The 27,209-nt window shown below is 41.0% G+C and overlaps 1 protein-coding gene across 5 annotated transcripts in view; it reads right to left on the bottom strand.

The window, feature by feature from the left end:
• Positions 1-27,209, bottom strand: part of LOC117228994 (uncharacterized) — a 729,674-nt gene that overhangs the window by 311,736 nt on the left and 390,729 nt on the right. For all 5 annotated transcript variants that reach the window (XM_033485103.2, XM_076521427.1, XM_076521432.1 and 2 more), the window contains one exon: positions 585-785. In XM_033485103.2, the coding sequence (XP_033340994.2) occupies positions 585-785 (201 nt within the window). The remainder of the gene's footprint in view (positions 1-584; positions 786-27,209) is intronic.

Here is a 27,209-nt window from a genome sequence, read left to right as displayed (position 1 = left end):
CCCTCTCTAAATATTATTCAAAAACCCGTCTATATTAGATTGTGTATATAGAAGTCGTATTTTATACGAGCTGTTTTCGGTCGATAAAAGTGCAGACTGATCTAGATGCGTACCGTGGGAGTGGATAATTATTGCCGATGTATTTGACGTATGTTCACTGTGAAAGCAAAAACGTGATAACGATCTTATTGTTAGCAATAAATAGATTGCACCGGAGCAGGAATTTCTACGTTTCTAGCCAGTAATCGTATTATTCTTGATGAATCTCGAAAGTCAAGCAATTTATTTATTAGGTTGCGTCGTTGCTTCCTGGTAATATTCGTTCACGAAACACTGATTAAATCGTAGCTGTTAATTGGTAGGTACTATTATTCTCTCTGGGAACATTGGATCGCTCTTACGCTTCTGTGCAATACTGAAGTTTTTCTGAACCAGATGCACAGCAATGGCGACGCTGGCGAGATTCAAAATGGGGCGAGTCACGAGGTTAAGGAGGAATGATAGCCGCGATAGCCAGAAGTCAGGAGACAAGAGACAGCGGATCGAAACGAATAAAAGAAAAATGACAAAGGAACGTGACTCACCTCGACGGTATTCCGCTCGACGGTTTCACCAGCCGCCGCTTCGCCGCTCCCCGAGGTGGTTGCAACTGCAGCTGCGCTGCGTATGCAGAGGTAACATTCCCCGAGACGTAGTGCGGAGGCTTCTAGCTCTCCTAGTTGCAGGATGAGGCCACGTCTGCCCAACGTCAGAGGCCAGCCTTCTGGTACTACGGACTCGTTCCCCTGCAACGAAAAATTGCAAACATCATTAATCAATCTCTCCAGTAACAGGTAAAGCATCAATCGCATTTACCACTTAGCGTATTATTTTCTTTGCCGGCATACTAATTAGCTTTTCTTTGCCTTCAATAATTTTCACAAAGAAAGTTCATGTTTCGTTTATGTCTAGATTGATTTTAATGCTTTCATACCGATATGACTAGGCTGTGGATTTATATGCAAATTAAAATATTGTCTAATTCTGATAAAAATGTCTTTCCTCTTGTAGTCGTTTTAATAAGTCCTGGAGTTAGATATTTTTTAATTCTTAGATTAAAAAATTTTAGTTAGATGTTTTTTAATTCTTAGATTTAAAAATCCTAGTTAGATGTTTTTTAATTTTTAGATTAAAAAATCCTAGTTAGATGTTTTTTAATTCTTAGATTAAAAAATCCTAGTTAAATGTTTTTTAATTCATAGATTAAAAAATCCTAGTTAGATATTTTTTAATTCTTCTAATGTCTTCACGGTTTTATATTTAACGTGTCATTCTTATCACAAACGTATAAAATCGGTAATCTGTCGATAACAGAAAAATATTTTATTTCGGTTTAGAAGATTTGAATCGTGTTCATATCTAATGGATCCTGTTTGATATCTTCGATACAAGTCTGGTTATTATACGTGAAAGGGTTACGACTTAACTGATTCTTACGAATCACCTTCTATGGATCTCTTATGTGAGTTTATGCGAACACATATATCCTCTCGACGTTTTCATAGTAATTTCCTTATATTCTCCAGCGCCATTTTCAAGTTTCCAAACGCAGTATTTATAACAGCCACGCGATGGCATAGCGAGAACAAAAAATAAACAGCTTCTTGTAGGCTTGTATTCCATTTTAACAAACCTATTGAAACTATGAAAGTCCTCATGAGAAAAGCAAGATGTAGGATCTCGGGAATAAGTGCGTGTTACAAGCTCGCGCTCTTTACATTTAACCGTTAATTAAATAAGCATCTTAATTGACCAGAGAAACGGTAAGCGCATGTATAGCTTCCGGACGTCGTATTGGGACTAAATGAACACTAGACGAGTGCTCCATCTATGTAATACTACTATGCTTAAATATAGTGCGAGCAGTTTGAAGCTGAACCAAAGGTATCAATGCAGACAACCACAGAATGAATGTCCATTGCTAATTACAATTCACTTTTACTTTCCACCCGGTTCTTCTTTCCTTACGTTTCTCCCAGAAAATTCAAGTATTTGCATTAACCAAATTAATGTATACAGTTTAGAGATAGTTCAGAGATTATAGAGATTACTTAGGAATATTTCGCAGGGTGTTTACTATCCTGGTTGCTATTTAAAAAAAATGTTTATTAAAATGAATATGGAAAATCCTGCTTAATAAAACGCTTTATGATATTCGAAACTAGATCAAGACCCAGTGAAACTTCATTTCATTTTCTACAAACCGTCAAATAACCTGACAAAAAATAACCCAACAATTACGGAGATTGCCGAGAGACGCCGTTGAACGATAATTGTACGGGCAATGTAATCGCGAATAAGAAGCAACCTTTATCGGCACGGTGCACCGGCTGCATACAACTGCATACTCCCCTATACACGCTCGCCAAACAAATCTAAGAAGATTGAGCCAGTAAACACGCAAGAAGGCAATTCGCGCCCCTCCTCCCCGCATCAATTCGATGCCCGTACGGGGCGTTCGAAAGGCCCCCGGACAATCGGGGGACGATTAATTAAAAGCAAGCCGGAAGCCTCGTGGCGGCTAATGAAATTCCTCTAAATAAGTTACACGCGAAAGGGAGAGTAATTGCGAGCCAAGCCCCGCACGTTAATCACGCTGATTAGAGAGTAATCAACGGCGAGAGCCGGGGTACGCCCCAAAATTGAGGAGACGTGCCCCGGCCGAATGATGCGCCCCGGCCACCGGGTTGTCCCACGGTTTCACTCCTCGCGGAGCACGGAATGCGGCCAGAATTTAATCGGCCTCAAAATTGCGTCAGGGCCACCGGTGAATACGGATTAAAAACACCGACCGTGTTTGCATCTAAATCGATGCATTACCCTGCGAGATTCCCGCGGGAATTGCTCCGTGAATGACGTTTGACGAACCTCTCGCCGAGGGAATTACTAACTGATAATTTCATCACATTTTCGAGAGCTCCCTATGAGAGGTATGGTAAAAAATTGCGAATGTTTCGAACTCATTTGAAATATTCTTTTTAGTAAGCTTCGAAGAGTTCGTACAGCTTGTGGCCAGTGTAAAGAGAAAAATATGTTTGCATTCTAGATGAGAGCCGAAATAAATCTTTAAAAATCTTGTTGCATTCAAGAGTGTTCAACTTGTTTAGAAAAAATCACTAGTCTCAAAGTATCAATTTTTGAACGAGGCGACCGAAGTAGCTTTAGTTAGCTTTCTAGGATGTGGAAAGGATGTATCCACCGCAGTGATCAATAAAAATGAAATTAAAAAATACATTGTTATTCTAGAATAGTAGAAGAATAAACCCCAATAGCGCTGTTGGTTACACATTTTTCTATTCTGTCTGGAAAAAATCTGGAAGATCGAGTACCAATCTCTTTATGACTTGTGTGTGTGATAAAGTTCAGCTCCGCTGTCCTGCTTTACGCGGTGCATATCAAGTATAAAACTTAATAAAAATCCAATGAAAACTACATCTGTATTCTAGAACAGTAGGAGAACAATTTCGTATCACTTTCCTGATCACTAGCTGTCATCTTCTTCATAGAAGATTACGAAGATAAAATGCGTACAACAATTCAATAAAGCGCAGCTGTACCGTGACGCGTTCCAAGCTGCATACCAACTGAAGAACTCGATGAAAGTACAATAAAAAAATACATCTGTATTTTAGAATAGTAAAAGAATAAATCCCAACAGTGCTGTTGGCCATACAGTTTACCATTCTGTCTGGAAAAAATCTGGAAGATCGAGTACCCAATCTCTGAACGATTTGATAAAGTTCAGCTCCGCTGTTCTGCTTTACGCGGTGCATATCAAGTATAAAACTTAATAAAAATTAAGTGAAAACTACATCTGTATTCTAGAACAGTAGGAGAACAATTTCGTATCACTTTCCTGATCACTAGCTGTCATTTTCTTCACAGAAGATTACGAAGATAAAATGCGTACAACAATTCAATAAAGCGCAGCTGTACCGTGACGCGTTCCAAGCTGCATACCAACTGAAGAACTCGATGAAAGTACAATAAAAAAAATACATCTGTATTTTAGAATAGTAAAAGAATAAATCCCAACAGTGCTGTTGGCCATACAGTTTACCATTCTGTCTGGAAAAAATCTGGAAGATCGAGTACCCAATCTCTGAACGATTTGATAAAGTTCAGCTCCGCTGTTCTGCTTTACGCGGTGCATATCAAGTATAAAACTTAATAAAAATTAAGTGAAAACTACATCTGTATTCTAGAACAGTAGGAGAACAATTTCGTATCACTTTCCTGATCACTAGCTGTCATTTTCTTCACAGAAGATTACGAAGATAAAATGCGTACAACAATTCAATAAAGCGCAGCTGTACCGTGACGCGTTCCAAGCTGCATACCAACTGAAGAACTCGATGAAAGTACAATAAAAAAAATACATCTGTATTTTAGAATAGTAGCAGCACAATTTTCCAATGTTTCGCTGGTCGCGAGCCGTGTCTCTCTTTTCAGTAAAAAATGCTGGACGTCGACTAGCCATTAGCCGCGCGATTCGCACCCTTAATGGCGGACGAGTGGCGTCACCGGCGACAAGCTCGATAAATTAAAGCCGCGAAATGCGAAGAACTCGGTATTCCGCGACGTGCATCAGATTCCGGTGGCTCCTCGTCAGAACCTCTGAAAGGACAGCGTGGCTGCGCAGCAATGCACGCGCCCCCTCGTCTCTCGCCCACGTGCATCGATGCGCGCAGCCCAACGTGTAAGCAATTAGACGGCGCAACGCTTGAATAAAAGCGACCGGTAGAATGCTCACACCTTGCCTGCATACCAGTCGTTGGAAATTAAACGGGACGAGGATTCGTGCGCAGGTATGCCAGTTTTTACGATTCCGCTGTACCCACCCCTTATGCACGCGCTTCTTGCACATCCAGCACCGCTGTTCGACGTCGTCCTACAGATACCGATCCAGGAAAAACGGACCCGATTAGCATAATTGAACGCAGCCGAGGTCGTTGCGTGTTCCTCCCACTGTTGTGACTGACTTCCGACATTTGTCGTGGCTTGACCCATTGGCAGTCGCGTGTACTCGTTGATTGAAGTGCATCGGGTCAAGGAGCTAGTCTTGTGTCATTACTTTCGGTCGGTAGGTTTACTATTACGCCGGCGTTCGCGCAGCCGATGGCTAGACTGCTGAAGTTTATGCGAATGCATATTTTTATAGGAAATAGTCGAGAGAATGAAAGATGAACGGAAATTTGTAATATTATAGTAATTATATATATATATAATTAAATATACTATAATATTATAGTAATATTATAGTATAGGACGGAATTATAGTAATACATTTTTTATAAAGGCAATAATATATTACAGAGTGATCATTCTCCGCCTATAAAATAAGTTTGACGAACGAACTTTACCAATTGATAATATTAAATTTGAAAAAGAAGATATAATTTATCGTCAAGCGATCGGAATAATTGTGAAAAGCATTTTATATATATTTTATATAATAAATATACAATGAATATTCTTTAACATACTAATATATTGACTGTTATTAGTCTGTGGACTTTATGCATTTACGATAAAATGAGTATAAATCAAATTCAAAACATCGAAAAAGTTTTGAGGATTTATGGATACCGTTCTATTATTTTGAACTTATTAAACTGATTATGGAAAGAAAGAAATTTGTCATAATTAATGCAGATCATTTATTATTTTACATAAAAATCTGCAGTCTACTTATTACACTACACGTAACGTATACCTACGTACTTTGCATATTTTGCATATTTTTCGTGCATAAATTATTATATTTTTATGCATTTTACATATTTACCGCAGTCCGAGATCTCGTAAATAGCGTAAGCGAATTTTTTGTAATTTTGTCAAGCAACATACGAAGCTGCCGCTTGATTCGATATATTTGATGTAAAATACTTCCAAATACAGTAATGTAACTGACGCTCAGATTGTGCACAAAAATGGACAATTCGGGAAGAGAAGATACGATTGTTCGAGCCTTGTGACTCGTTTTTTATGGTTATCGATTGTCAACAGCTACAAAAACGAGCTGCAGAGCTCGAATAATCGTATCTCCTCTTCCCAAATTGCCCATTTCCGTGGACAATCTGAGCGTCAATTAGAGAGACATTACTGTACACCGCAGACACTGTTCGCATTAAACGTCGTTCAACGCTACCAACAGGATCGTAAAACAAACGCTCAGCGTAGACTATCAAACGAAATTTTCCTGTCAGAGCAGCGTTAAGTTATGTCGTTCGGCATCCATGGTAACAGCGCCAGGAATGTTACTGCCCGAATTAACTGCTGGCGCAACACGTTCGCTAATGAACTGCACCTCGGTCCATTATGTCAATCCGGCAACGCAGATCGCAGATACCGAAAGGATTTCTCTGTCGCGGCAATAAATAACAAAGATAATATAGTTGCATACTCGGGCGGAGCGTCGATTCGGGAGCCAGCCGGCCCTCTCTCTCTCTCTCTCTCGCTCGCTCTCACTCTCTCTCTCGCTTGCTCTCTCTCTCTCTCTCTCTCGCTCGCTCTCACTCTCGCTCTCTCTCTCGCTTGCTCTCTCTCTCTCTCTCGCTCGCTCTCACTCTCGCTCTCTCTCTCGCTTGCTCTCTCTCTCTCTCGCTCGCTCTCTCTCTCTCTCGCTCGCTCTCACTCTCGCTCTCTCTCTCGCTTGCTCTCTCTCTCTCGCTCGCTCTCTCTCTCTCTCGCTCGCTCTCACTCTCGCTCTCTCTCTCGCTTGCTCTCTCTCTCTCGCTCGCTCTCACTCTCGCTCTCTCTCGCTTGCTCTCTCTCTCTCTCGCTCGCTCTCACTCTCGCTCGCTCTCTCTCGCCCTCTCGCTCTCTCTCTCTCTCTCTCGCCCTCTCGCTCTCTCTCTCTCGCTCTCTCTCTCTCTTTCGTTCTCTCGACGATCGAATTCCATCGGGGTGGCGATACCGATCGCGAAAAACTGATTCTCACGGTCGCCGGTGGTGGTGGTAATCGGCGGGTGCCGCTTGTCGAAAGATCATATCACGCGACGGAAGAGTTTGCGCAATCGGACCGCGGGAATGCGGCTTAATTAAGTCGCCGGTGTGCGCGCACACGTACGAGTACGTGTGTCGCGTGGCACGTGTTGCGGTTTCTTTGCGTGTTTATATCGAACACTGCGCCGTGGCTGGCCAGCAGGAACTGGCCCAGATTCCGGGACTCAGGCGGCCGTGAGCGCGAAAAGGACACGCGAAACCAAATGAATGAACAATGCCGCGCGCGCTTGCGAACACATTGTCTCCATTCTTCTACGATTAAGGCGCGAGCAACGACTTTTCGGCCACCCGGATAGCTGCTGCCTCTCGGGTGATCTCAGACTGTTCGTTTGGCTCCGGCTCATTGGGAAACGGTTGCTCGACATTTTTCATCGTTAAAGTGGAATACAAATTGATTAGGTTTTGAGATACAGTAACAGAGTTTTGTGACTAGAATTACAACCCCTGGCAACAAGTATTCCAGCGCGTTTTAAAACGCAATAGCTTTCTTGAAACTGGATTAAATAACTTGAATGTTTTGCAGATATTAGAGAGATTAGTTTGTTGTACAATGGCTAAAATACTTTTCTTTTAAATTTTGATAATACAGTAATGTCTCCCTAACTGTCGCCGAAATTGTGCAGAAAAATGGACAATTTGGGAAGAGGAGATACGATTGTTCGAGCCTTGCAACTCGTTTTTATAGTTGTTGACAATCGATAACCATAAAAAACGAGCCACAAGGCTTGAATAATCGTATCTCCTCTTCCAAAATTGTCCATTTTTGTGGACAATCTGAGCGTAAATTAGAGAGACATTACTGTACTTGGAACGACAGAAAAGAGAAAGCTCTCGTTTTTGTATTTTTTTATCCGAGCCTATAACGACGATTTAAAGAATACATTTTGTAGATCTCGGTAACTTATATGCATACTGAAAATTGCATTGAAGTCGATTTTATTGACCAATATATGCACCGTTTGGTTCAACTCATTTTTCTAAACTTGTTGCTTTTGAGTTTTCGATAAGAAATTCCTTTTTGAAGAAAGTCGCAGAAAGGATCCTTGGAATCTGTGAACGACATGAGACCCGACATTTCGTATTACATTACCTAATACAGTAATTTCTGCGGGAAATGTCAAATTTCGGGTAGCTGTGAATTTCCCTGCGCTAGTTCCACGCCTATAGTATAATTTATTGCTACGTCGTGCCAGGGATCGACGGAGTCGGTCAAGCGTGTAATGCGGCACGCGACGCGATTCCCGGAAGTCAACACAAAGTGGTCTGTTTGGGTGTGAGTCGGGTAAGAAAAACCGCGGAGCTACAAAGTGGGTATTAAGTACGTGACCTAAAGTGATCGTTTTTATTCTAGCATTACTATGTTTTCTTATTAAAAACCGCGGAGCTACAAAGTGGGTACTAGGTACGTGACCTAACGTCATCGTTTTTATTCTAACATTACTATGTATTCTTATTGAAAACCGCGGAGCTACAAAGTGGGTACCAAGTACGTGACCTAAAGTCATCGCTTTTATTCTAGCATTACTATGTATTCATATTAATGTACATCGGCATGCTGGCCGCTGCCTTTTTCTTGCTGACTGCTCCGAGTTTCTATAAAAACGAGCCGCGAGGCTCGAAGAATCGCGACTTAGTATCGTTGCGAATCACTCCGTTTCTCTCGCGTCGCGGCATTTTATTTGCAATGAAGAATATAAACTATAATACAACTCGATACAATTATATTTCAGATCTTCCAATTTGAAATGTTGCTCGTTCGACGGTCTGATCTCGACTCCTCGATTGTCTTCCGTGGCAACCCCTATCTTCGATTATTTTTTAAGGAGTTGCTCACATCAGGGCAGTTTCACATTATAGCGACTTGATTTGGACAAGTTGCCGTAACAGTATTATCAGATCTGCTGGTTTCAATTGCGACTTCCGAACATTTCTAGGAGAAATTACTGTAGATGTGTAGCCTTGCGTCACAGGCAATGAAACCAATTTTGTACCGATTTTACGATGAATCCACGATAATAAATCAATAATGAAAGTGGGAAGAGAGGGGTGGCCAGGGACGTGCGAGATTTCAGAATATGATCGAACAATGTGCAGTATAGATCAAGAAGATTTCTCGAAATCCTGAGGTGGTAGGTCAATTTTGCGACCGAATTTGAAATCAGCTATCTAAAACCTACGGGAAATGACGTATAGCATGTCATGAATAAATCCAAATTTACATGGCATCGGTTAAATCACGATTTTTTGGAACACGTCAAATTTAACCGTTTGAGTCCCAGGGGTTATTCAGAAAACACGGTCGAAAAATGCCGAACAGCGTAATAGCGCCTGTCTTAATTGGTTGCAAAGAGAACCAAGCGGCGCGATAGCGCTCGTCAAGATTGACAAACAAAACAAAAAGAAAAAAAAAGAAAAAAAAGCTGTTATGCGATGTACGTGCGTCACTAAAGTTTGATCGCGACACAAGATCTGAACAGCGCGATCGCGCTGTTTGGGACTCGAACGGTTAATAAAAATGTTCAATGTTAAAAAATGTTCATACTACATTCTGCCTATTTTTCTCTTATTCGACAACATTTCAGCTGTAACGTAAGAAAACTGCACCGTTTGATCTCATTCTAAACAAAAGTTCTTTGATTTTGGCACAAATTTTTCATTCAGCCCCACCGTGCGACGTTGACACCGCGGACGGAGAATCGGCGCGTCGGCAGGGGGCCGGACGTTTATGATGGACGGGGCGATAAGGAGCGGGGTCCGTGGCTGTCGCCGCGTGTCTCATTAGCAGTAAACGGTCCGCGGGAGATGTATCTAGCCCGCCGAAACTAACCGGCTTTCACTGCGCCGTGATTTACCGATCCAGCGCCCTTCAATTTACGTCGTTGCGCGTCTCGCCCAGCTCCTCTGCTCTCTCTCTCTCTCTCTCTCTCTCTCTCTCTCTCTCTCTCTTTCCCACTCTCCCTCTCCCGAAGAAGAAAACGCGCGGAATACATAGAGATAGGAAGCGTGTAAATCAAAGCGAGTTGAACCGAGGGGCCCGGCGGCCCCCCTCCGGATCGTTAAGCTAGGTCCGGATCCAGGATCCCGGCAAGTTGCCCGGGACGAGACTATAAAGTGTCGAGAAAGCGGTCCCTTCGGCCCGATACAGGCCCGCCGCGGTAAATCGCGACGATATGAATAATATAGCGCAAACCCGTGTAATATTCCACTTGGGAACCGAGAGAGTTTACGAGCACCCACGGCCGGGCTCGCAACGGCCCCCAATGGTCCCGCAACCGCCTGATGAGATCTTTCGGAGCCGCTCATTGTTTTGTCAAGCATCGCTGCGCGATGGTGGCGGCGGCGGCTGCTCGGCTTTTGCGATCCCAATCTCGCGCTGCCTTCGCGTTTTACGAGCCGAGGCGCAGGCAAATTTTATGCCGTTTTTCTGCAGACACCGCGCGGACACTTGTTACCTGATTGTAGGAGGAAATGGCTGGCTGAAAGTCTGAAAGGCGGGTTTCCAGCGAGAGGCGAGCTACGGTTCTGCACAAATGTGGTCGTGTGGTCACCTTCTAACGCGGAATAACTTGTTGAAAATTTTATCAAACAGTTCGAATCGCTTTCAAATGGACAGCTGGTTTGCTAGACAATGCTTTAACAAATTCCTGCGGTCATTGCAAACAATGTATTATTTTTGCACGTTTCGGTAAACTATGCGCGTGCTGAGAATTTCGTCGAAATCAGTTAACGTTGCTATGAGATACAAGTATATAATTATATTTTGCGAAAATCGCAGTTCTTCGCGACTTTCGACCAAAAGCTGTAATAAATTTTGCTTTTCATTGCCTGTCGCATATGCCTCGATGAAAAAGTTGGAGAACGTGATTTATTAAAGTGTTTGTTTGTCATTCCAAACAATTAATATTTTTGCAACAATTTTGCTACATTTAGCCTAGTTCTTGTAACGTCTCAACGAAAGTCGACACGTTTGGTACAATTTTGTGAAAGCACAGCGATGTCTCCCTAACTGACACTTAGATTGCGCACAAAAATGGACAATTTTGGAAGAGGAGATACGATTATTCGAGCCTTGCAGCTCGTTTTTATAGTTGTTGACAAAATAAAATAAAAATGAAAAATGAAAAATGAAAAATAAAAATGAACCGCAAGGATCGAATAATCGTATTGCCATTTTTGTGGGCAATCTGAGCGTCAATTAGAGAGACATTACTGTATTCCCGTTTTGAAAGATGCCCACTTACATATGTCGACGACTGTGCGACTTTGATATCCAGCCAGAATAATGCTTCGAATTTTTGTCGCACGTCTCGATTCACTCGAAGCAGTAATGAAATGGTGAACGCAGCGGTAATGTTCATTTTTATCGCTCGAAGGTGAATAATATGCACATATGAATAAATATGCACAATTCTGTTTTCGCTTTGTTTCACAGGATAAGAACTGTGCAAACGCATAAAGCATTGCAAGGCTGCAGTCTCTAGATATTTATGGTAGAATGTTTTCTGTTTCAGATAAGAGGAGATTGTACTAATTCTTTGTCAACGCTTCACGCTTATTCGATTGTTTTTCGCGAGTCAACGACCTATAAAATTATCTGGAGCAGCAAATAACGTAAGGATTCCTTTTGTTAGCATCATTTAAGCATAGTCTTTAAGATTCTGTGATCACAATTTTCAAATAAAATCAGGGCATCGCAAGAATAGCATTACGCTATTCACTGAAATTCGGAAAACTGACTGTTTCTCTAAACAATCTTTTTTCGCAAACATCTTATTACATAAAAATAATGAAGCTATACTAAAATAATGAAGATATTCTATACAACTTTCGATTGACACTGTGTATCTAGGATTATCTTTAGAACATCGTGAAAGAACGTCCAAGCTGGATAAAACGGTCAAATCTGTCCTTATCTGCTCTCATTTTTCTTTTCCCGATGTTTCTTAAAATTGTTATGAAAATATAGCATATTTTGAATCCTCAACTGCATGTTGGATCATTTTCTTAAACATTTTTTTATTAAAAACTGCTGTTGGAAAAAATGAAAAGACAAAGTCGAAGAAATGCAGATTTTTCAAGGACTAGAAATTTGGTCCCAAATCCTTTTGGTATGATTCTGATGGAGGACAATTTGGATGATCGCATCGAATGATCGGCAGCAAGGGCAGAAAATGGTCGAACGTGGTAATCTGTGAAGCGGATGGTAGCATTGGGAGCCGTGGCCGAGCTGGCCAGAGAGAGCCACGGCTCGTTTAAAATGCAGATTAGACGTTAGGCCGTCCTTTAGCGCGAACCGCGAGCGCAGAGCTGCTCGTTTCTGGCGACACGCGCGCCGGAACCTAGCCTTTGCGGCTTTTCAAATGACTCCACAATGGGTCTCCATTTGCGGCGCAACCGGGGCCCTATTTGGCTCGGTAACCCGCGTGTATTTGTCTTTGCGCTCGGCTAGTCCGCGATAGCCGGCCGATGCAAGCTGCAATCGTGATCCGGTCGTGAGAATGCACCGAGTCCGTTTGATGCTTCGGTTGTTGGCACACATTCGAAACTTAATAACCATGCGGCCAGAACAATATTAATTACAGTAGATTACCGCAAATTGAATTTGTAATGTTGTAAGTTCAATTTCACGTTGATTATCACCTCGTTCGATGCACATTGTTTAATAAGTTCGCTGTTTTTGACGAGCATATTCGTCGTAAAATAAAACGATGTCATTTCTTCGTGACGAGTATACTCGTTAAACACAGCTATCTAGTTAAGAAGGATATATACTTCGACATTCTTTATTAAATTATATATTTTATAAATGTATTGTATTTATGAAGAAAATCTAACACTTAAAACGATGTCATTTCTTCATGACGAGTATACTCGTTAAACACAGCTATCTAGTTAAGAAGGATATATACTTCGACATTCTTTATTAAATTATATATTTCATAAATGTATTGTATTTAAACAAAATATGAAGGAAATCTAACACGTATAGTATAATTACATCATTAAAATTTTTTCCTACAAAGACAAAAGAAAATTTTTAATTGTTGTTTCTTACATTCTATTATTGAGGATTTGAGCTTTAATTCAGCACACTCATTGAATGTAGAAAGTGCAGCTCCATTTTTCTACACATAGTGTTAAAGACGTCGGGAAAACTGTACTCGTTTATTCCTTCGAATTTTGAAATAAAATTTACCACGTGGTCTCGATTATTAATAACACGCTCAATTTGAATTGTTCGTTAGCTAAACGATTTGAGGGCACTCGTGGAACATAAACGAGCGTGTAGAAAAATTCTAGAATAAAATCTTTCGCAGTTTTGCATTAGAATCGTAAAAATCGACCGACGTTCCCGAGAACATCCTCCTGAAGATCTTCGAAGAAAGGAAGATATTATTGGAATTGAGAAATGAATATTGCTCGCTCGCACCATTAATTACGGAACACCCAGTGCTGCTCGAAAGGCAGCATCGTCGGCGATCATTAAACTTCCCGCGGGCGTGTGAAACAGCGCCGAGCAAAAACAATATTGAAGATTTCCCGAAGCGATCGTGACAAGTCCGCGCAGGTGTAGGCAAAGTCCGCCGCTAGGTCGCAATCAATTGGCAGCGGTGAACATTTGACATTCGGAACACGAAGATTTACGGTCTGGGAACCGGAATTCGCACGGCGGAATCAATTTGGTCGAAGTTATTGCCACCGCCGTTCACGCGAACCATGACGCGCTTATGTAGTGCTCGGTCCCGGGGACTTTTCTGCAAGTCCAATTAATCATCGTCGAAGAAGCGTCGGTTCCCGAGGAATTATACAACCGGTTGATGGCATAGGAAAGTCAATTCCCCCGGAACGATCGCTAAATTATCCTGAACGCGGTTTCGGCCGCGTCAAAGGACTGTGCCTCGCCGTTCCTCTCGGGCCCGAGACTGCGAGCCGGCCGACAATGTAGCATCCCGAAGACATTTTACTTCGCCGGCGAAGACCTCTGTCATCCATTTCGCCGTCGCTTCGGTTCTTTAAGACGTTTCCCCGAGATTTTACGAGACTCGCACGCTTTAAAGGCAACAGCTGCCATCCGAGCTCCTCGGTTTCCTTCTACGGCGGTTTCCCTTTTATTTACCCGGGGAATTATATGAATTAATATACGGCCGGCTGGCAGCGTTCGACGTGTACTTTCTCTTTTATCATTCCTGTTTAATTAGTCCGAAGATACACGCGACACGCGGCCTAAGAGAAACGCCTGCGCACGCGAGCCGTTCATTAAGTGCATCGCGTTCTCGCGTTTCTGCCGCTCTTCGGGGCCCCGGGATTATCTGGGAAAGTGGAAGAAGCGGGAGAAGTGGAAGCGAGCCCGTGTTTATGGTTTCATCAACGGTAGATTATTTTTCGAACGCTTATTACAGCCTTGAGACACTTGTCAATGGCCATCGAGGCGGAAAGCCTTTGAAACGCTCGAGAGAAGCAAATAAGAAGCCGCCATTCAAACGGAATGTTCATTAAGCGCTCTTTAAGCGGGAATTTATGGCACTCTTCGCCTGATTTTTTTTCGCGACATGCCGCCCGCAAAAACACCCGTGACGAACTGTCCTATTATGCTAACTCGGCAGCTTTGGCTTCGCGGAAGCTTTCTGCTGGTTTCAGAGGAACGCTGTCTAGATCAGCACCGAAGCGAATACAGTAATGTCTCTCTAATTAACGCTCGGATTAATTGTTCACAAAAATGGACAATTTTGGAAGAGGAGATACGATTATTCGAGCCTTGCAGCTCGTTTTTATAGTTGATAGTTCGTAACTGTAAAACGAGAAGCGAGACTCAATTTAATCGTATCTCCTCTTCCCAAATTGTCCATTTTTGTGCGCAATCTAAGCGTCAATAAAGGGGACATTACTGTACCTCGCCATCTTTAAATTGTTACGTGGAATTGACGAGTCTCAATCGCAGCCATTTTCTGTGCCAAACTCGAATTTGACGAGCGACGCCTGCTACATATTTAAATGCTTAAATTTATTATAACATTTACACATACTCTCGTCTATTTTCTATCTAAAATTGTCATTATAATTGTAATGAATTATTAGAGAATAAACGATATTAAAAAGGAAGGTGTTTGTAAATTTTGTTCACAATAATTTCATTTATGTTAAGGATATTTGTCTCAATTTCATTGTCACTAAAATAGCTTATTTCTCAATTTTTATTTGATGCCAGCGTTACTTTATTAATATGTTCTATCACAAATAAAAATAGAAACAGAATAACAGTTTTTATATAAAAGCAGAAATATTCTAGTTCGATTTTGTGATAACTGCTCGCATAGAATCGCGCTAAATTAAATTGTCTACGTTTCTTTGAAAATCAATTGCAAGACAATGGGTTAATACATTTTCTGTAAGTTCAGATACACTTCAAACGAGTCTCTCAAGGATTATAAAATAATACTAAAATCTCGCACAGAAAATACAGATTCCGGAGAATGCTTCGAAGGAACCAAAAAGCCGCAAAAGTTTCTTCAAAAAATTGAATAATCTGTACGATTCCGCGAAAAGTAGAAACATTTTTGTGTCATGATAAATCAAGATAGCGACACCAGGCGATTTCGGACAATTTTCTCGAGCGGATAATTTTCTGATCAGCCGTTGATGGACCGCGGGCGACAGCTTCATTAGACGATCCTAGGAGCCAGGATCTTCTTTGGCTGTGGACAGGTAGCTAACCGCGACCTGGTGCCGATAGAGAAGGTGGCTCATTTGAGGCGACGATGCAATTCATTATCGAGGTATCTGGGATCGGCTGCGTAGCCAGCTACCGCTCTCGAGCATTCGTCTCATGAATCACGATCGATTCATCGGGCCTGACGCTGGTATCGAGTTAATAAGTCCGAGTCCCGTTCGAGGCGATCGCGGGTGCCGATTAACACGTCGCGGTTATCGCGATCATGGTGTCGTGCGACCGACTGTCGTACCGCCGGGTACCCGCTCGTACCCGCCGTCGTCTTTTTCACCCGATTTTCCCTCTGATTCCGCGGAACTATTACTACCATGATCGAACGACTAGAACCAGCGGGTAACCGGTGAAATTGTTCTACAAATCTACAAAATTAAATCAGTGTAGATCTCTTAACCCCTCAATGACGAAATATCGATCGAAATATGGATCTGTAATAACATTAACGTTATGACATTAATTTTATAATGTTAATTTGATCCTATTATCATATAAATAAATTAATAACAAATTACACGGTACTATTTATTATTGTATAGAATAATTGAAATAAATTGAAATAAATAAATAAATAAAAATATTTATTTAAAAATAATAAATTGAATAAATTGAAATAAATGAACCAATATTAATTTGATCCTATTATCATATAATTAAATTAACAAAAAATTATACGGTACTATTTATTATTATATAGAATAATCGAAATAAATTATATTGTAATTATATTATAAATTATAGATTGTAAAGTATAGTCTTTGAATAATTTTATATAATTTTATATTATTGATATTTTATAGTATTGAATTTTGTAAAATATTAAACGAAGTATAATTTCTTCTTTGTTAATTGGATAATCGTTGCCAGCGAAGATTCAAGCTAAAGATTCGCTTTGAAAATTATATTTGGTTCGTTATCGTGGATATGTTCGTTTTAATTCGGCGAATATGTAGAAAAATAAGTGGCGGTTTAGCTGCGTACATAGCCATAGCCATCTAGGATTGATCAGGGCTCCATTGTAGCCAACACGTTGCTCGTTTCTAATCCATATCCAGTGATCACCGAACACTAGACTGACTTCAGCCCTCGATGCATCTGCAAACTCTGATAATGTCGATGCGAGGACATGGTCGGCCAATGTTTGGCCAATCTTCAACTAGAAGGCTCGATGCGATGTTTGACCTATCAAATCATAATCTTATCGCTTTGTGCCGATTTCGAGCGTCGACTGTATCCTGACCGGTTCAGTGGCCCCATTGAATACAATTGAAAAATTCTACGGACGATAGAACGTCGAAAAATGTAAGCGTCTCTCTCCTAAGTTACTAGAGAACTCGTATAGCACGCTTGAACACCGAATCAGCTGAACAAATACAGTAAATTCTCCCGGAAATGCCAAATTTCGGGTTGCCGTGAATTTCCCTGTACTAGTCCGACGCCTATGTAATTTATTTCTACGTCGATGGTAAGGGTCGATGAAGCGTGCGATGCTCGAAGAATCGCGACTTGGTATTCTCAGATCTGCCGGTTTCAATCCCGACTTCCAAATATTTCTGCGAAAAACTACTGTAATTCTTTTGTTGCTCGCAAATTGTCGACGATCATTGAGAACGATTTTGGACGACAGAATGCAAGGTTGCTGCTCCACAGAATTTTTCTTCAGCTTGCAAGTGATTGACCGAGCTAATCGCAGCGGCTTGTCGATAACCCCGACCACAACGTCCCAACTGATATTAAGACGTCTCAATCCTTCATCTGTCCATATTTCTTACGAGACATCGTCCATCAATCTCTGCGAGTAATTGCACGGTATTCCGTCATGTCTGGCCATACACGAGCTTATCCACTGAATGATTCGAAGCTCGATAAAAGGCATTTCGCACGGAAATTTCCAGCCGACGTGCACGGTAGCGTTCATTCAGACGAAATTAACGTTCGCGAGGCTTCGAGGATTATGAAACGACAGCTCGCATAACTCGGCGCCGCGCACGGGCGCCGAATACAAGATTGCGAGCACTGGTCCCGCATAAATCTTAATTTCACCGCCTGTATTAATCGGTACGTGCATCACGATCTTCGGCGATTCGTCGCGGGAGGGTTGCGCAAGGGTTAATAACCGCGTCGCGTGCTTCGCGGGGACACTAATTGCGAGTAATCGTCCGCCATTATTTAAAACTCCGTTTACCGGTGTTTTGCAACTACGTGGACGTCGAACGGCAGATGCGAGGCGTCCTCGTGACGAACGAGGATCTTTCAGAAGATACACAAAGGGTCCTTTGTGCTTTCATTATGATGGAAATGGAGAAATCAATTCTCGAAGACCGTCGCTGTTATGCGATAGTTTCAGAAAAAAAGTGGACTGCGAACATTCTTCGCATTAACACGTGTCGTGCACATGAAAGTCACGAAAAATTGCATCATTTTATTCCACAATGTAAGCCTATACAGGGTGTCCCAAAATTATGGTATTTCCAGGAAATGTGGGATTCCTTGGATCATTTGAAGTAACTTTTTCCTTTACAAAAATGTTCTCCGAGGCATCGTTAACGAGTTATTAACGAAAAACACTGACCAATGATAAGCGAGCTCGACTAGCGCGAGGCGGCCGAGCCAACGAGCGCACGAAGCCCAGTTCCGTTCATTGGCTCGCCCGCCACGCGCCAGCTGAGCTGGGATTCGACCGCTCGACCGCTGGCGCCGTTGGCTCGGCCGGCTCGAGTCAGCCGTACTCGATTCTTATTGGTCACTGTTTTTCGTTAATAACTCGTAAACGAAGCTACGGATTGCATTTTCGCTAAGGAGAAAATTGCTTCAAATGACCTCGTGAACCCCTTAGTTCCGGAAATACAATAATTTTGGGACACCCTGTAGGACACCAGACTTATTATACAAATCCCATTTTTACAAGAACAAGAACAGCAGTGGATCACGTGAACAGTTTACAAAGCCTTGTTTTAAATCTAGTAACACTGGATGCAAATATGTCAATCGTATCAATATCATTATTTAATACCGCCGAGTAATACTCAAACTATTAAGAAAGCTACAGTAAACACGAGCTTTGACTCGATCCATGAAAAACGTTTCTAATATTTTCGTCATTAAGGAATTTACGAACGAAAGCTCGAATCGTAACCAATAAATTGTGATACGCGGCACTTCAAACTCTTCTTCCATCGCGACGGAAAAAAACCGTCAAAGCTGCCACATCTCCTTCGTTTAATCGAACTGTATTTTATTCGCAATCGATCGGCCAATATGATTAATTAAGCCACCCTCTGAACTCCTCGCGCAGCAGGTTAGATCTGCTCGCTGTTACCTAGTAGCCAAGACCTCCATTTAACTTGCTGCCAACCGGTGTGCAGAATCGCAGCTGCACAGATCGGCAAACGATTTCGGCGGCACATTCGAATCCGTCACGACGACACGAAGACACGCGGATCAGGTGTCCGCAGTCACCTTCGCGGGCCCGACGATCGTCCCCAGGTAGCTGTATCCAAACAGTTTTCTCTGGGAGAGAAAACCGTCGGGAACATTAGCAATTCCACGGGCATCCATCATTCGGCGAGATAAACGACGCGACAGCAACACCGCGTCCCGGACCGATCAGATATCATAAACAGCGTTCTCACAAGTGACAGATAACAACTGGACACGAGTCCCGGCGGCAGCACGCGAAAGAAAATCCCAGGTAACTTTCAACATTGTCGTCGCTCGGCCCGATCCTAATCGCGGCTCGCGGCCGGCTCCGTGTCAGAGATCGATCGGGAATCGAGGAACGGAATCGCGATCGGTTCGCAATTTCACTATGACGGTGTGTTAACGTTCGCCCTCTCTCCAACTCTCCGTGTGGAACGTCGATTCTTTTCCGGGTCGCGCAACTCGGGTCCCCATTATCTGATGTGACATTTCATGAAAATATGACGGGGACTCGCGAGCTATTAGGCTCTCTCGACTGGCTACGGGCAACGCGCCGCCAGCCAATTATCGTTCTCACGGTGTAATTATCGCGATTGTTATCCGGTCTGCGGGGCGAGGCCAACGAGGTCAGGTCCGAGGAGCCAGGACACGCCGCGCCGTCTTGGACAGGTCCCGTCTGTTTTTCCTCGGTTCCAGGTTACACCTGAAGCCCCGGTCTTTGCCAATACGGGGATGACGGCTGAACGCCGCTGACGAAACGCCGATCAGAGTTGATGGAGCCGCCGCGCACTGATTTTCTGGTCAATTGTACTATTATCCATAGGTTTTTATTTGAAGTTATTTCTAGCGATCGGCAGAACTTCAAACTAGTAAATATATTGTTATATATTATTAATCCTCAAAATTGAAAATTGTAAGTACCGATCGATGCCAGTAATTATTCAGTAAAATTCTGTTCGTAATTTTCATACGAAATAAAAACTTACAATATCTTTTTGTACGCGTACGAAGTTCCGATATGGGAACAATCGCAAAAGTCGTTAAATTATATTGCTTTTTCTGATTTCTTCTCGTTCATTTTCTTTACATGTTATTATTTAAGTGCAGTAACAGCGAAATAGATATTTTTTAATGTGTCGTAAAAATTCATGCGATAGATAAAGAGACTGTGGAGTTGTGTTTTATCTTACAATAAACGTAAAAATCACACGTTGAATAAATACATTTACCAGTTAAAAGTACGAAATAACGTAGAATTACGATATGGAAAACCTAAACGTAATGTATATTTATTATCACGTATTTTTCTCCTCAATAACCAAAGTTATTGAGTTATTATGTTATGTTTTATCTTACAATAAACGTGAAAGTCGCACGATAAGTAGAATAAATATATTTACCAATTAAAAGTACGAAATAATGTAGAATTACGATGTGGAAAACATAAACGTAATGTATATTTATTACCACGTATTTTTCTCCACAATAACTAAAGTTATTGAGTTATTATGTTATTATGTTTTATCTTACAATAAACGTAAAAGTCGCACGATAAGTAGAATAAATACATTTAAACACAAGTTAAACGTACAAAATAATGTAGAATTACGATGTGGAAAACCTAAACTATATATTTATTACCACGTATTTTTCTTCTCAATAGCCAACGATAAAAATAAAGAAAGTACAGGAAATAAAATACTCGAACATCGAAATTTTCACGATCTTTTCCCCTGGATCGAAACTTTGGACAGAAAATAGAGACGAGCAACTCTTCCCACACTATGACGGCAATGTCGGACAGCTTCTCATCTGCCGATTGTCTTTCACCAACCTGATATTAACGCAGAACAGCCGCCGCTACAAAGTGCTGATTAGAAACGCAGCCTTCCCAGAAGCAAGAACCAACCGAGTAGCGAATGCTCTCTGTCCCGGGATCTAATGGTTCTTATCGTCGCGCGGAATTCTTTCTCCCATGGATATCGGAAAGGACCAGAAGATAACATTGTCTCCTGGGAACGTACGTTTAGAGGATTGTGAAAGCGGTGGCCAGCTGTGGAAACGAAGGAGAGTTTGCCAGCGATTTCCATGGAGGCTGGGCCTCGCGGAACGGCCGGCTGCGAGCTGCTCGGAGATTGTTGCCAGCTAAATATAGAGCGGCCAAGTAAATTGCGTCGCTTAATTAGCAGACTGCCAATCATTTTGTTATCGGCATTCTTTGTTGCCGGCTCTCCCCCTAGACAGGCGCATCCTGTCGCTGATTATCGAATCGTCTGCATCCTCCCGTGAACCGAAGTTCACGGTGACTTTAACCTCTGCCGTAGCTTCCCCATGAACCGTCACAGAATCAAGACTAATTGTAAGCGATAGCGTAATGATCGACTCGCGTTGCTTTTACTTTACTCGTTGGTGTATATCTACTTTCGATTACTAGAAATTAATCCGAGATTTATTTTGCACATTGCTGATTTCACTGCGTCCACAGCCAAACGAATGTCCCATTAACCAAACATTTTTCTATAATGACAACTAGATTCTTGAGTAAGGACAGAATTTTCCGAAGCGTTTGAGACTAGCAGCGATTCACGGAAATCTGGTTTCTTCTCTTACGAATGAAAATAAAATTGCAGAATGTTCGACACTCTATGCATCGCAACTTAAAATATTCGTCGATTGAACAGTCCAATAATTAGAACGCGAATTTTTGGACAAAATGAACGTTGTCTGCATCAATTGCAAGGAATAGAGTCTAAGTAGCAAGATCATTCTTCCTTGAATTATCTTAACAGATTAAAAATAATATATTGACCTTACAAATTCCTTTTAGTCTTTACTCTATTTTAAATTGCAACTATCGAATTTTACCGTAAATAATTAAGATTCGCAGTCTACTAATAACAAACGTAATGTATATATAATCGTGTAATTTCAAAGTTTAAAATCTATTAAAATCTATCATCAAATGGCTCCATTTCTACTTCTTCTAATTTTTACTCTATTTTAAATTGCAACTACCGAATTTTACCGCAAATAATTAAGATTCGCAGTCTACTAATAACAAACGTAATGTATATAATCGTGTAATTTCATAGTTTAAAATCTATTAAAATCTATCATCAAGTGGCTCCATTTCTACTTCTTTTAATTTTTACTCTATTTTAAATTGCAACTACCGAATTTTACCGTAAATAATTAAGATTCGCAGTCTACTAATAACAAACGTAATGTAATCGTGTAATTTCATAGTTTGAAATCTATTAAAATCTATCATCGAATAACACCATTTCTACTTTACAATCGATCTAAGACTGTCTACAAAAAATTGTGTGAGTAGATAAATAATGATCCTCGTAAGCATGGAAGCATGGAATCATGGCAAGGAAAAAAGCAAGACGCTCCGAGCAGATTTTACAGGGTTGATTAATCACGGCCCGAATTTTTTCGCCGCATTTCATAAATTACAGCCCAATACAAATCGATCGGCTAATAACAATCCAATAAAGATCGCGATCCAACGTGCCGATGTCTAGACACCGGCCACTGTCTTCATTTCTCTATCTCGTCTCCGGCGACCAGTCGCAACGAGATCATCGATATCTCGGAGCCGCGCACACCTATGCAATTATAATAATTGTACCGCGAGCCGATCGCGGTTACCGCCGGCCATAATTAATCACGCCGGTTCGAGGAACACGCGTCGATCCGCGACAATTAGAGTGTCATGTCAGCGAAACGGAACGGGACGATCTAATTGGCTGCTTCAGGAAATATCGCAGGTGAATATGTTCTCGCGGTGAAATCCTTCGGTACAAGCTTTATCATCGTTTAGGTTCGAGCGTGATGCGCGTAGGGACTCCGCGAAGCCGGCGTGTTTTCATTAACTCCTTAATGCACAGTTTGTTTGAAAAAGGCCGGCCAAAAAGAATCAATTTTTTTTAATGCAAAAAAACACAATTTAGAACGTTGTCTTGGCAAGAAAATTACAAAAATACAAATATAATCAAAATTTTTATTGCAATTTTGGATTTTGATAAATTATTATTATTATTATTGTTATTATTATTATTGTTGTTATTATTATTATTGTTGTTGTTATTATTATTATTATTGTTATTATTATTATTATTATTATATTTTATTTTACATTATATTTTAGTAAAATATATATTGAAAAATGAGCGAATCTGAATCTGAATATGAATACGCTGTCGGAAAGCGGCTCACAAGGAAGAGATAAGTCGTAAGTGATGAGTAGAAAAAGGATGTATTTTATACTTGAATAAGTAAGTGTTACAGCTTGCAATCCCATGTAAATGATAAATATCAATAAAACGATTGTTTTTTTTTTGCTTTCACATTGTTATTTTCAATTCTCGATTGCATTCGAGTGTGAAAAATTATAGCAACATAAAGTACAACGCCGCTCGAATTATCTCGAGTGTGCACAGTTTGGCCAGTTTAGCGCGCTCGAGTTAACTCGAGCGTGCACGTTAAGGGGTTAATTCAGTCGCAAACCCGGTGAAAAGCCTGCGAATCTTTGTTCAATCGTAATGTGTGCGAAACTAGAAAACACAAAGGAACATACCTGTATTCCAGTATTTTGTCTGTATTCTTTTCGGTGACATGACAGATATTAACCCTTTCGCTACGGGCGGGTTCTCCACCGCGGTACTTCCGCTGAACGGAGCGCCGCGACATCACTGCACGCTACGCGACGCCGATCGTCAGCGGGAGTACCGCGGCGGAGAACCCAAGCTGCTTGAATGTTTTCGTACGAAACAATTTCTCTCCAAAGGGTATTTATAAATAAAGGGTATTCCAGGGTATTTATAACGTCTTAGCATGCGCTCTTTAATTTACAGTATGAGAGGAAATAACATTATGCAATACAATGCATCTTATGGAAGGCCACTATAGTGGCCCGTAGTACCTCAGTGGCATCTTATGAAAGGCCACTATAGTGGCCCGTAGTACCTCAGTGGCATCTTATGAAAGGCCACTATAGTGGCCCGTAGTACCTCAGTGGCATCATACGAAAGGCCACTATAGTGACCCGTAGTACCTCAGTGACATCATACGAAAGGCCACTATAGTGGCCCGTAGTACCTCAGTGACATCTTATGGAAGGCCACTATAGTGGCCCGTAGTACCTCAGTGGCATCTTATGAAAGGCCACTATAGTGGCCCGTAGTACCTCAGTGGCATCATACGAAAGGCCACTATAGTGGCCCGTAGTACCTCAGTGACATCTTATGGAGGGCCACTATAGTGGCCCGTAGTAGCGAAAGGGTTAATGAGATGATCAATTTTATGTAATACGTTGTGGCGTCGCATCGCTCGCCACTGGTCACCCGCTACCTGAGCGCGGCGGCTAGCAAAGTAAAACATCTGCCTTCCTAGTCCTCTAGCGGGTCCCGGACGAGAAATGGTTTCCCTCTTTCTTCCCTGTCTATCTAACATGGCGTCATAACCGCCAAAAAAGTACTATCCACGACCGTTGTAACAGTTGAATAATGTTGCCTGTTTATATTTGTTGTTTTAGAACGTTGTTTAACTCATTTTTAGTTTTCATTCTAGTAATACTAAAAGCAGAATAAAGATCGCACGTTCTCATTTACCAAGAACCGGCAAAACGTTTGTAAGCTCTTTTAATTTAACTATTAAATAAATGTTAAATAACTATTAATATTTTAATTATAAATATTAAATTAATAATAAATATATAATAATATATATTAATATTATATATTAATTATTATATATATATTAATAATAATATATATTAAATAAGTTAATTTTAAATATAAAAATGTTGATATAATATTGTACCCTAATATAAAAATATCAATATATTTTAGTATAATAAAATATTGTCAAAGCCTAACTGTAACTTGTAACCTAACTGTAAATTGTGATATCGTGTTCGTTAACATAGCATATAGTATGTTATTACTACTTTGATTTCGTCACTATAGCAATTCTGGTCCTGAATATTAATTCCGATCTTCTCTAGCATAATATCGATAATAGAATAATACGGATTATAAATTTGTGCTTAAAAATACTATGGAAATTAAAACGAAACAGAGAAACCGAAAAAATGATTTTATCGGCAAGTAACGGTATTTTATATACTTATATATATATATTATATAATAATAAATTATATATATAATAATAATAATTAATTTTTATATTTATATATATATTTATATTATATATATTTTATATTTGCATAGGTATTTTACGTCCTGGTAGAAAAGTCCCAGGTTGAAATCAGTATTTTCACGTAAGTTTGATTTAGATTTGTTCAGAGCTAAATCCGATCTAGACCGTAAGAATCACGTGTATCAGCTGCTGCGCAATGATCTGTGCAACGTGTTAATTAGTTCGCAGCTACTTCAGGATTAATACTAAGCTCGTTCCAATCCAGGGTACGGCTCCTTAAAAAACTCTGCCAATTCTAAATTATTGATCGTAAAAATAATTCATAAAATATCGAACATGTTGGCAGTCTCATCTGAGGATTTTCTGCAAATGTAACAGCAGCAAGCTTCAAGGTGAAAGAAGTAGATTGGAACGGAAACGTCCTCGATCGTTAAGCACACGGGAATTCCAGCGGTTAATGGATTCTCGGCAACAGGAAAGTGAAATGCCTGCGCCAGGGACCAATCAAAGGGAGACGGATCACCGATCCGTCGACAGTCGAAGCAATAATCGAACCCGGAACCAGGTGATGCTAGAGTGTTCACGCGATAGGGATGCAACCGTTCGTAATGACTGGTGTTCAGGTGCGTTATACGCGTCTGCAGAAGCTAGCTCCGGGTTCTGGGAAGAGGAAGATGGCCGATGCTCATCATGTCGCTTAAGGACTTCAACTTGACTCCACTTCGAGGATACTCTGGAAGATACGAAACACTGCCACCGGGATCACCCGGGGATACGCGCATCAAGAACGCCGTGAAGATCGAGTAATGAGTAGTTTACTGCTTCTTTAATGAATGCAACAGAGATTAATGAGGGCTGTGAACATTGGTCATGTTCGCCGCGAGACGCGCGCCGCCATTTGAACATCGTAACGCGATCGGCCTCCTTGGTGCACATTTCTTTTTGTATCTTCTGCACTTATGGCTTTCGCTATTTTCTATGATCGCAATGGTACCTCACGATGGCGATTTTTAAACGATTTTACGACGCTTCGATACACGGATTTTCGAATTTTGATACATCCGAATGTTTACATTACTAAATAAAGTGTTTGAAATCTTACATTTCTAACTTTTAGATATTTATATATTTGAATGTTCGATCGTTTGCAGTATTTATATTTTCAATGGTTCGAAGTTTGAAATCATTTTAAGTATTTAGAAGTTCACGATTTTAATTGTAATTTTTAAGTAGCTTCGAAATGAAACCGCGATTAAACTCGAGCACTTCTCGACAGAGGCAACTGGTTGCAAGTAAACTAATATTCGTCTCGAAATAAGTAATCCTTTGCACTCGAAGCCATTTTAACTCTAAATCCAAAACAGCTTATCTAACAGACAGGTTTTTTAAATGTGAACGAATTTGCGTTTGCAGCACTCGAGTGCAAAGAGTTAAACAAAATATTCGTTTCCTAAGAGATTGAAAAATTTGAAAATAAAGGAAACGAGAAGTTAATGTCATAAAGAAGAGGCAATCTGCGACACTAAAAAGAACGACAAGAGGTCGTGATCGGTGCATTTCGATGCATCCGATTAACCGAAGAAGAAGAAGAAGAAGAAGATTGTTACTATATTTAGCCGAGGTGGAAATCATCGTCGGTTGTCGATCGTGGGGGGTTGAAATCGTGGCCAACACGATCCAGGTAGAAGAAAGCCGTCGGAAGACACCTGGCGCAGCGAAAGAAGATCGTATAAGCCAATGATCTATACCCGAAGCAGTCGGAGGCTCGCATCCGAAGCGATGCATCAGCTTGGTTGCGTGCCATTTGTTATTACTTGCATCGTTCCGCGGTGGACTGTGGGCAAAAACAGGG

Source organism: Megalopta genalis, chromosome 1 (genome assembly GCF_051020955.1).
Source record: "Megalopta genalis isolate 19385.01 chromosome 1, iyMegGena1_principal, whole genome shotgun sequence".
Taxonomy (NCBI): domain Eukaryota; kingdom Metazoa; phylum Arthropoda; class Insecta; order Hymenoptera; family Halictidae; genus Megalopta; species Megalopta genalis.
This window is presented reverse-complemented; position numbering and strand designations above follow the sequence as displayed.